General features: G+C 38.3%; 1 protein-coding gene across 3 annotated transcripts in view; it reads right to left on the bottom strand.

The window, feature by feature from the left end:
• NTRK3 (neurotrophic receptor tyrosine kinase 3) overlaps window positions 1-12,628 on the bottom strand; it is a 3,522,805-nt gene that overhangs the window by 2,897,430 nt on the left and 612,747 nt on the right. For all 3 annotated transcript variants that reach the window (XM_044078359.1, XM_044078358.1, XM_044078360.1), the window contains exon 3: window positions 2,553-2,627. In XM_044078359.1, coding sequence (XP_043934294.1) covers window positions 2,553-2,627 — 75 coding nt within the window. The remainder of the gene's footprint in view (window positions 1-2,552; window positions 2,628-12,628) is intronic.

Raw genomic sequence — 12,628 nt, 5'->3', positions numbered from 1 at the left:
AAAAAAAAAATAGCAAAAAAGAAAAACATTATTTAAAACAACTCACCAAGCATAAAATACACCGATACCTACCTCAGGAGCTGCCCACTCATAACTCACTTCACTTTTTTTTTTTTTTTTTTTTTTTTTTTTTTTTTAGTAGGAATATTTGTGCAAATTGAAAGAAGACATACTCAGAGCATGATTCTGGTACCTTTAAATTAGTATACGCAAGAATTAGGAAAGTGGTGGTACAGTTCATACGTTAAGGGGTGATGGGACTGAAGTCCCTTCCAAGAATACTTGAATACAGTTCATACATTAAGAGGTGATGGGATTGAAGCCCCTTCCAAGAATACTTGACAGGTCATATCAACAGGTTTTGGAAATTGCTGGCTTTCTGCATGAGTCTTACTTTATTTTTCAAACTTTTGGATCTTGCACTATTTGGTCTCACATTTTCTATAAAGAGCCATATAGTATATATGCGGGATTTTATGATTCAACCTCAAAGGGCATATATTGGCTTCTAATTGGCTTTGACCGCAGCTTTCTTCTTCGACTGGTCAATCATTTGTGGAGTCATGAATACCTTGAATTTGTTTTCTTGTTCTGTGCTCTTTAAATGGATGTTAGACTCCTATACAATATAACTTTCATTTTCCTGCCAAAAATGCTAGTTTCCATTAACCCTTTCACAAAGTAGGACTATCCTACTTGTCCTGGTATTATCATCTACAAGCAAGTTAATCATATTACTTGTACCCTCCTGTTTTCTGACATGAAAACTCCAAAGTGGACAGAGAACATATTCTGTGAGAATAAATAGCACACTACTCTTATTTTTTAAAATGCTCCCATAAAAATCACTTTTTGCTTTACCAAGCACCTGTAGCAATTTTATTTTTTGCCCTCCCAGTCCAAGCTAGTTTAGTTTGCCTTTTTCCCACTTTTGTGGAATTCAGAAAGAAGTAGATGAAAATGCAAGCATGTAAAATCCACACAATCCTCTTTTCTGAATGCAGCATCACCCGGTCATAAAACTGAATCACACTGGGGTAATATGGACTCGTATACTTTAAGTTATTTAACTAAAGGAAACTGACTTGCCTTTTCCCCCTTATTTTCCTTATAGCTTTCCCTTCTGCTAAAGGAAGCCTTATAGATGCACTTACCTTAGTCAGTTCATGCACCTCCTTTGTATAGCATTATTACTGTGGCTTCTTTTCAGTGCCTGGACCTTTGCTCTGCCACAAAACCAATTCTACCATGGAGTCGGTGATCACATCAGGTATGTTCCTTGTAACTCGGTGAGGTACACCATTAGAACTTTGCACCTTGTCCTCTCTAAGTTCCTTTAACTGTTTTTTAACTGTTTACTTAGGAATGACACCACCTCTCATCTGACACTCAACTTCTGTCTTTATCCAGCCCAGCTTTGACATTCCCTTCACTTTCTCATTTGGGAGAAACTGAAAAAAAAATGATAACTAAGCATTTCTGCATTATCAGCTTCCTCAGTGTACTGCACACCTTCCTTTTCAATCGCAGAAATTTGTTTTTCTCATTTTATCACTAACCTAATAACATGAAGAATCTCTTCCTCCTACTATTAATTCTTACCATACAAGCCTTCTCTTTCCAGCTTTACACTGACCTTTCAGCATGCCTTTGGTGTTTTTTTTTCTTTTTAACTGTATTCCTGTGTTAACAATTCAATTTTCTTTGTCAGCTTTTTCAATGTCTTTTCTCATATATGACTGTCTATTTTAATTCAATTTTAATAACACTGCTCTTGCCAGTTTCCTTGCATTGATCTTGTAGAGCCCTCTTTGTGCAGGTCTCTGTAACCTTTGCTCTATCTAAATAAACAAAATGCCTGCTAGCTTTTCCTCCACACATTCCATCATTTTGTACTTGAAACAGTCCACCCAGTTTGCTATAATTTACATTTTTACAGTGTCTTGAATGTTTTAGAATTCTTTCTATGAATGTTCTTGTGGAACCCAAAGGAGTCACCAGTCAGGTCAAATGACAGGTGGAAGAATCTGTATCCAGTGCAACTATTTAAATAGTACCAAGTAATCACTGGATAGAATTAGTGACAAAGGAGCTGAAGACATGATGGAGAAATTCATTTATTCCATGGGTCAGAGATAGCATCATCAGCTATAATGCAATTAAAGAATTAACATAAAAACCCTTAAGACTATGCCCAAGTTTTATTTCATTAAGCGTAATGGTCTACTTATTAGGTAGCAAATAATATATAACTGTGGAAATGAGCAGTAATGACAAACGAATCCTGAACAAACTCATCATTGTTGACCTGAATGTCAGTTACCAAGAGGAAAAACATTCTTCATAAATATAGCCGGGTAGGATATGAAGGGGAAATGTTAAGTCTGCATCTCAGACATAGGATCAGAAAATATACATACTGGGTTTGGATGAAGAGTCAACATAACACCCCCTTTTAATAGAGGAAACAGAGAGCTATGTATGACAAAAGCAATTAGTTTGTATCTCTGGTATTTTGTAATGGGTATTCTAAGAAACAAAATTCCACTTACAGTGTCTGTAGCCCTGTGTAAAGCTCCATCACAACTGCGTTCAAGGTATGAAGACCTCTCCAGTTCTCGATGTGTCTGAAAGACAGAAAAACAGAAATGTATGTTAGCCAGAGGATTCATTATGCAAGATGACTGAAACAGAGGTTCATAGGTTCATAGGTAGGTACTAGGCTATTGGCCCCTAGGGCCTATATAAGCCTAGTCAAAAAGGTACTCTGACTTTCACCACCCAAGAAAATTAGAGCTGTAGTACTCAAGAAATGGAGTGCTTGTAATCTCCTTATTTTATAATCACTGAGACCTCTGCAGTTTCAGCTTAATTTCTGCATTTTCAGTCTCAGTGTGATCACATTCCCATTTTTACAGGTCATGATCAGTAATGTGCAGCATCTGTTCTTGCACTGCCACATATATAAAATGACATACACCTCTATGCTTCAACAGTCTTTCTGTAATGAAATGTCTCTTTAGATTTCTCTTTACAATGTCCTGTTATACCTGTATGTAAAGCACAACTGGAAAAGCAGCATTGCTCTAAGACACTTTCAATTCTTCATTTACTCTACTCAGATATTGAAAGAATCCTGTTGCATACATCTGTCCTTTATTTATAAACAAATGCTCTACATAGCCCCCTATCTTCTCACGAAATTACATTTAACACATGCTATTTTTGTCCATGGCTTTGCTGTCCTTTGAATTTTTTTAGCTCAGTTTTTGCTCATTGGTAGATTTATCTTCTTAATGGTGTTCAGTTGAATAATATCTATTGTTCTTTTTTTTGTTCTTGTTCTTTTTTTTTTTTTTTTTTTTTTTTTTTGTGCTTCTGCTGTCGTACGTTGCAAAGTGTTTCAAGAAGGCATAGGGGAATAAAACGGCTTGAGAGTCCCCATTTCCCAGTACAATCACAATGCCACCTTGCATTTATCTTTTTCTGAAGGGAAAGCTTATATACACATATCAGTATCTAACTGGTTCTGTCTGCTGTTATAAAATAAGGCCTGACTGCACTTAGCTCCGAGATCTCCCTTGGGTGCCTTTTGATCTTCAGAGAACAATGGAGTTTCCTACTCTTGTCTGATTTCTTATGTCACTTTGCTTAATTCTGAATACTTATTTGTTTATTTATTCTGCAGTTAAACTAGCTAAACATGCATACATGTCTTCCTTTCTGCAGAGATCGGCCTATTGCTTACATAAGACCATCACTAATATTGGGTACCATGCCTCCCAGCTCCTGTTCAAATGAAAGTATTAAATATTGTGCATCAGCTCAACTGATTAAGCTCTTTTTTAAATGACAGACACTTCCACCCCACAGCTCTGCTTCTCTGACTTCCTCTCCCTGACCATCTTTCACTGCTCATATTAACAGTTCCAATATGAGAATACTGCCTTATCACATGCTAATAACATTGTGAAGTTATTCACATGGTTTTGGGAATGAAATCTTATGTTGTGTAAAGCTACCCTGTCATTAGTCAGTAAACCTAGCAACATTACTTATTAGATATGTGTTTTCACATGCTTCATTTTATACATAGCTTCATAGGTTCATAGGTTCATAGGTAGGTACTAGGCTATTGGCCCTAGGGCCTATATAAGCCTAGCCAAAGGTACCCTAGCTTTCGCCACTCATGAAAATTATTTTCCTGTGCCACTGTCGAGCAGAGCCACAGAAGTGATCCCCGGGGTGAATTTCCTATCTCCCATCCAGTCATCAAGATTTTTCTTGAACAGTGCTAATGAGGAGCTTTGTTTGATATAGATAGGTAGTTTGTTCCAGAGTATGGGAAGTCTCTGGGACAGGAATCTATCCCTCCAGCATGTTCTGTTTATTGTGGTAACGAGGTTTAGGTCCCTAGAGCATGTAGCTCGTAGGGATTGGGATTTCTTTAAGTGGAGCATGTCTAAAAGCTCTGGGTTTGACATAGCTTTGTGTGTTAGGCAGAGATCGCCTCTGAGTAGGCGATATGCAATGGAGTAAAGCTGCAGTTTTTTGAGACGGTTTGCATAGGGCATCTCTTTGAGGCCAGTAATCCTCTTTGTGAGGTATTTCTGTGGCCTTTCCAGTTGTTGTAGATGTCTTGTGAGGTACATACCAAAAGGGGCATTGTACTCTATAATGGGTCTAATGAGTGACGAGTAGAGGGGAACAATGACCTCTTTTTTCCTGGATGAGAAACCTTTTGTGATGAGGTGTGCCACATAGAAGAATTTCCTGACTACTGTGACGATGTGATTATCAAAGGAGAGACTACTGTCCACCTGTGTTCCAAGGTCTCTTATCACACTTTTGGTGTTAAGTAGACTACCACCTATGTGGTAGTTCATGGGTACTGAGTTTTACCAAAAGGAATGACAATGCACTTTTTGGCATTGAGCTTGAGGCCATGGCTTTGACACTAGGCATCTGTCTCAACAAGGCCCTTTTGTAGGATGTCCACATTTTTTGGAGTTTTGATTATGGCTCCTAGTTTGCAGTCATCTGCGAACTTCATTAGCCAAAGACCTTCTGTGTTGGCCTGTACTTCAGAGAAGTAGATACCAAACAGGAGAGGACCCAGGACTGAACCCTGTGGTACTCCACTTGTCACTGGTCTGAAGCTGGATTTGGAGTCTGCTACTTTCACAGTGTGAGTTCTGTCAGTGAGCCAGTTGGCAACCCATCTTGTGGCATAGGGATTTATACCTAGTATAGTGAGTTTATCTATAATTCCAAAGTGGGGGATGGTATCAAACGCCTTGGCGAGATCCAGATAGGCTGTGTGAACCACCTTACTCTCATCTACGGCTTTGGTAACTGCTTCAAAGAAGTCTATCAGGTTTAGGAGACATAATCTGCCTTTTACAAACCCGAACTGGGTGGGGTCCTGAGTTTGGAGATTACCAATATCATTGTATATAAGTTCCATGATGATACACTCCATAGCCTTGCAGACCAGGCTCATTAGGCTAATGGGGCAGTAGTGTCCTGGGTCTGTGGTGGCTCCCCCTTTGTGGAGTGGGATAACTGTCACTGTGCGCCATTCAGTGGGCACATAGCTTGAGGTGAGGCTATGATTGAACATGGTACTTAGGTGGGGTGCCAGTTCGTTCTGTAGTTCATGTAGAACACAGCCTGGGATGTCATCAGGTCCCATGGATGCTGTGTTCTTGGCTTTGGATAGTGTGTTTTTTACCAGTGCAGCCGTGATTACAGGAACTTTGCATTCTTCTAGTTTAGAGATGGGCCCTTTAGGGGATGACAGAGGGGTAAAGTTAGCACTGAACCTATTTGCCAGGATGTTGACAATATCCGTTGGTTCTGTATATTTTAGTGCCATTGTGCTGTAACTCAGAGCACATCTGAGTGTTGCCATTGAGATTCTTGGCATAGCTATAGAATGCTTTGTGGTTGTCTTTAGAGTCAGTGGTGATTTTGTTTTCATAATTAGCTTTGGAGGATTTTATGAGGGATCTCAACTCCTTACTGAAGCTGACCAGGGAGGTTCTCCAATCTTGGGATTTTACTCTTTTTTGCAGCAGTTTCTTTCTTCTGTTGTAGAGTTTGTTTATGGCAGGGGACCACCATATTGGCTTCCTTTTTTTGGAGGATAGCATCTTGGTTCTGTTAGGGATTGCATGATCCATGCACTCATATAAGTGCTTATAAAGTGCATTTGTGTAGGATTCAGCAGTCATACCGCAATTGTCCATCAGCATGGGTGTCGTGAAGTTTGCATTTCTGTCTTAAGAAGCATGAAGTTGGCTTTGGAGAAATTTTCTACTGTGGTTTCCCTAATGGGGGGTGGGGGAAGGATGTGGATGTCTAGGGTGATTAGCTTATGGTCGGATCTGACCAAAGAGGAATTGACCTCTGGTGTGGAGCACTGGTTGCCCATGTTGGTAATAACCAGGTCTAGGATATTGCTGCCCCTGGTGGGGGTGTGGATAAGTTGATCCATGGCATTGGAATTTATGAATACCAGAAAAAGTTGAGCACAAGAGTTGGTACATGAATAGTTTTCCCAGTTAATGGTAGGGTAGTTGAAATCACCCATTATTAGGGTGTTAGGTTGTACCCTAATATTTTCCAGTGTATTAAGAAATGAGGAGTGGGAATCCTGGGGCATGGTGGGGATCTGTATCAAGCTACAATTTGGATTGCGGTCTTGCCCAGAGTTAGTTGCACTTGGATAATCTCGGATGCATTATGCTGAGCAACTAGCCTGGAGGTGTGGATATCCTTAATGAATATGGACACGCCTCTGCCTTTAGTGTTTCAGTCCAGGTTAGGTGGCCGAAAGGTGTGGTATGAATTATAGCCTGGTAATGCAGGGGTACTCTCTGGAGCCTTGAACCAGGTCTCTGTCACTGCACAGATGTCGATGTTCTCCATTTTAAGGAGTGCCTCGAGAGAGTGCATTTTGAGGTTTAGACTTCTAGCATTGAGTAGCAATACCCTCAGATTCTTCTTGCCTGTACCTGTTAGGGTGTTGAATTTGTCATTTGAACCTTGCCTAAAAAAGGCACTATAGGGGTGACTAGAGCCTTAGCCAGTATCCAGAATCCCAGGGGTGACAGATGCAGGCCATCTCTGGCAAAGCATCATGGCTTGTCGATCATGTCATCCCAGGCAGACAGATACTGGATCCCCTTAGAATGACACCAGAAGCTTAGCCAATTGTTGAAGTCAATCATTTTGTCCTTGTACTGTGGTATCATTCTGGGTGATGGCAGGATGCTACTCAGGGCTAGGGTCATACCTACCTGTGCTACAAGATCGGACAGCTCCTCCATGTCCCTTTTCATGTAGTCCAAGGAGGTTCATCTCAGGTCATTCACACCAACATGGACAATGACAGAGTCATATTTGTACTTGTTGTGGAGTGACCTGAGTGCATGCGTTATGTGGCGGATCCTGGCACCCGACAGGCAGCTGACAGTAACTTTCTCCTTGTTTAGCCTGGTGAGTGGAACATCAGTGTGCCTGACTATAGAGTCACCTATGACTAGAGTGTTGGGTACGTTGTTATGCCTTATGGGCTGTGGTTGAGTGGCACACTGAGTTTGTGGGCTATGTGTCATTTGGGTTGTGTTGGGGGGTGGTGGTTCCTTGTGTTTGTGCTTTGGAGGTCCCTGTTGCTTGGGCAGGTTTTTACTGAGAGCCTCCGCGAATGTAGGTGTGTGTTTTGTGTTTCTATGTGTGTGTTTTGGTGGTGTAGGTTTTGAGAGACTATGTGCTGAGTGTGGTGTGGTGCAAATGTTTACCTTCTCCTCTTGACTGTCTAGTCCAGTCTTGGGTGAAGAGAGCTTTGCTTCCAGTTTGGCTATATAAGTGCATCTCTCACAGGTTGTAGTGTTGGGTGGTAGGATGAGAGGGTTGTCTGTGTACATGAGGCAATTACTGCATTGCCCCAAGATGCCCAGATTCATCAGGTAGACAGGAGAAAACACCGGGGACTGACCCATAGACATGCCTGGATAGGTGCTTATTTGTTAAGTACTAGAAACTGTTTTCCTCTAGACAGTGAGGAATGTTGAGTGCTGTAGTAATTTGTAGCTTATTTAGTGCTTACGAGTTCTGAATAAGTGCTGAAACAAAAAAACTGGCTAGTTCTAAGAAACAAAATTAAGCTAGAAGGCTTCCCTCCAACACAGAAAGGCTTGGGCCCTAGAAGCCTACAAATAGTCCTGGACACAGCAAATCTATATCCAGGCTAGACTACCCACAGCAAAGGCAGGAAACAAGCTTAGAAATTTTTTTTATTTATTTTTTTTATTTATAGCTTCATAGATTGTTACATAATTAATGACCTGGGAGGCCTTTCTAAGCATATCCAAGTTTTCCTGAAAGAATAATGATGTCCCATATTCACAGAGGAGATCGATGGTCAGACATTTATGTTGTTTGTATTATGTGAATTTAGTAGGTTCTCCTGGTTTTAGAATTTAGTCATATAAACATCCCTCAGATTAGCTGATTTTACTAGTTCTACAACAGAACCTAGTCTATACACATGGCATAATGGAAGGTCAATTTCCTACCATTCCAGCCAGCCTGATTGACATGGGCATCCTGATGCAATGCAGCAATTACCTCATGTATACAGACAACCTACTACTGATATGGTCGACAGACCACACTGCTTTGCCAGAGATAGTCTTCACCTGTTGCTTTTAGGCTTTAGGTTGCTGACAAAGGTACTTGTTTACTCCATAGTGTCTTTTTAGACAATGTCATAAGAACAAAATTCCCAAAGTAAAAATATTCTCCAGAAACAAACACATGGTTATGTTGCTTAATGATAGGAGTCTAAATCAAAAAATGCACTCACCTGAAGCACTTCTCACCCTGAAAGAGGCGGATGTCTGCACAGTCACAGAGACATGGTCCAAGGGCTCAGAGAGTACCTCAGCCATGCATGGCTACAATGCCTTCTACACATTCAGACCACACAATGAACAAGAAAAAAAAAGGTTGGAGGAGGAGTATCCATAGTTATTAAAGACATATACACTTCTAGACTGGTGAAACAGTATGACTCCCTAGAGTTACTCCAATTTTAACTATAGGAAAGACCCCCTCCACATCATTGGTAGATATAGGTCCCCAACCATGAACCATGAAAACCACATAGATTACCTGGACCTACCTGAATCACTTTCAGTACAACTAAATACCCTGGTCATGGGTAACTTTAACTATCCCTCTATCGATCGGGTAACATATACGAGTACAAATACACTCACACAAAGGATCCTGGACTTTGTTAACATAAATGCACTGGAGCAGTTAGTCAGTACCCCCACAACATCCTTGACATAGTGTTCACCAACATGGAGGATCGCTACACCACCCCAATGTGTGGGGCTCTCCCTGGTAAAGTCCAAGTATAAATTAGTCTCATTCAAAGTAACAATTGTACCTGATGCTCAATAGTCACACTGCTCATCTGCATAACATTTTTAAGAAGCGTATGAACTCAAACTCAAAAGACAAATAAATCACTTAAGAACAAAAGAAGAGCAAAAAAATGGGAAGAGACTGTTTTTACGTTTGTTAGCACTTTCGTGAAATTTAATAACCCAACTTCTTCAGACAAACAGAACAACCATATAAAAACCACTTAAATACTGAATACAAAATCACATGATCAAAATTTAAAAAAACATATCACTAAACAGTGCTAAACTTTTTAAAGTAACCACATTACTTTTCTGAAAAATGAATTAAATGCATATGTTCATTTAAAATAATGTAAAATGCCATCTGCTCACTAAATAAGCACCTTGCATCCTCATTTTATAAAAATCAAAACAACCAAAAAACACACAAAAATATTAAGTACATAATCAATGAGTCAAACTCTTCCATCATGTCCTTCACATCAACAGAAGCAAAATTAAAGTCTGTTTCAAAATTCAAACTGTTGATGTTCTCCAAGAAGGATCATGAGTCTTTGCAAATATAAGGTTCCTTAACTACATACTTCTTCAAAAAGTTATCTACAAACTTTGCTAGGAGGTACGTGATAGAGTTCCCTATTTTTGTAAGGGTAAATTTAACTGTAATTCCAATAGGATGGTATATTTATCCCAGTGTCAGTCTTGTCCTAGTTTTTACATAGGCAAGACTGACCGTAAATTAAGAGAATGTGTGTATGAACACCTATATAATATTAGAAAAGGGAGACTAGAAAATGCTTTAGCAAAGCATGTGATCAACTGGTCGGGCCACTCATTTTTATCTAGTGATAGATAATGTTGCGTATGATGGAAGGGGAGGTCCACAAACCTTAAGACTTGAGCAGCGGGAATTATTCTGGCAGATTAGAACACATTCCTATAACCAGCCAGGTTTGAATGGTCTGTGTTTTATTATCTGCATATTGAAACTGAAGAGTTGCACTTGTTGATTATGTACTTAATATGTTTGTGCATGTTTTGGTTGTTTTGATTTTTATAAAATGAGGATGCAAGGTGTCTGGATGGTATTTTAAATTATTTTAAATGATCATATGCATTTAATTCATTTTTCAGAAAAGTAATGTGGTTACTTTTAAAAGTTTAGCACTGTTTAGTCATATATTTTTTTAATTTTGATCATATGATTTTGTATTCAATATTCAAGTGGTTTTGATATGCTGTTTGTCTGAAGAAGTTGGGTTATTACACTTGATGAAAGCACTAAGAAACCTAAAAACAGTCTCTTCATGTTTTTTTGCCTCTTCTTTTGTTCTTAAGTATTTTTTAAGAAGCGTGTTTAGGAGTTGGTTTACTGTTTTTGCATTCATATCCACCTATATAATACATTTGTTTATTTTACTAGCTGTGTTACCATATCCCCTGCTTTGATAATGAATACAGAGCAGAAATATTTGGAACAAGCAGCACCATGTAAGATAGTTCACATAACCAATGTTACATGGTAAAACCCAGGGTTTCAAGAATATTCAATAGTATATAGTACAAAGAAAACTGGCATTCTGATCCTAATTTACCAATTTGTGTAAACTGTGTGAAATGATATTTCAATTTATATTTGAAGTATAGGTTGGTAAGTCTGTGTAATATATCATATAGTTCAGAAATCTTAAAATAGGTTGGTAAGTCTGCGTAATATATCATATAGATCAGATATCTTAAAAGTGTACAATCTCATATAACACTGACCATCTGTCCTGTCACTGTGGATCTTACTTATTGCAGGCTGGAATATTGAGTCTCAAAACATGAAAATAGGAATGTCATATCCTGGGACTGCCTAATTTGTGCACTCACTGATTTCTGGAGTTGAGGATGAGGGAAAAAGAAATTTATTTTCTACTTTCTTGATCATCTTCAAGATTGAATGACATTATAAAAAATATATTTCAGGGTTAGGTATGTCAAAACTAGATGTTATATTGGAGGGTGGGGGTTGGTTTTCTGTGTTTTGCAACCCTAATAGTGTCACTGTTTTGAAAATATGAACATATGACCTCTGGCACTTAAAGCATTTTAGTTTAGGTTAATCACGTCTAATAAGATAAAAAGTAATTAGGTAGAGTGCTCACCCCCCCTCCACCCCATGGAGAATCTTTTGAAAGTTTTATCCTCTGTACTGTCCGGGGCTACTCTTATGTGAACATGCTTATGCACAGCAACCTGTAATTTAGCTAAATAAACTATAAACTTCCTTATGTTTTGTTATTTGTTTTTTTTTTTTTTATTATTGCAATAAATAAATAAATATCATTGAACTATTCAACTCTTGTTTAGAACTGGTAAGTGCAGCTTACTTCCATACTGTCAGAATAAATCAGAAGCAATCCCAATTGATATAAACATGTGACTTACTCTTAACACATTCCGTATTCTGCATGTATAGCCAACTGTAATGGAAGTCAACAAAAATAATCAGACTAATTTTAGTATGGAAGCACTAGTAAATAAATCAGGCAATTTTAATATGGAATGACTAGTAAAGAAATCAAGCAATTTTAATATGGAAGCACTAGTAAAGAAATCAGGCAATTTTAATATGGAAGCACTAGTAAAGAAATCAGGCAATTTTAATATGGAATGACTAGTAAAGAAATCAAGCAATTTTAATATGGAAGCACTAGTAAAGAAATCAGGCAATTTTAATATGGAAGCACTAGTAAAGAAATCTGGCAATTTTAATACAGAAGCACTAGTAAAGAAATCAGATTTATTTTAATATGGAAGCACTAGTAAAGAAATCTGACAATTTTAAAATGGAAGCACTAGTAAAGAAATCTGACAATTTTAATACAGAAGCACTAGTAAAGAAATCAGATTTATTTTAATATGGAAGCACTAGTAAAGAAATCTGACAATTTTAAAATGGAAGCACTAGTAAAGAAATCTGACAATTTTAATACAGAAGCACTAGTAAAGAAATCAGATTTATTTTAATATGGAAGCACTAGTAAAGAAATCAGACAATTTTAATCTGGAATGACTAGTAAAGAAATCAGACAATTTTAATATGAAATGACTAGTAAAGAAATCAGGCAATTTTAAAATGGAAGCACTAGTAAAGAAATCTGACAATTTTAATATGGAAGCACTAGTAAAGAAATCAG

The sequence above is a fragment of the Protopterus annectens genome, chromosome 7.part0 (genome assembly GCF_019279795.1).
Source record: "Protopterus annectens isolate FY-2018-M chromosome 7.part0, PAN1.0, whole genome shotgun sequence".
NCBI lineage: Eukaryota > Metazoa > Chordata > Ceratodontiformes > Protopteridae > Protopterus > Protopterus annectens.
The sequence above is the reverse complement of the archived record's forward strand: the minus strand, read 5'-3'. Positions and strand labels throughout refer to the sequence as shown.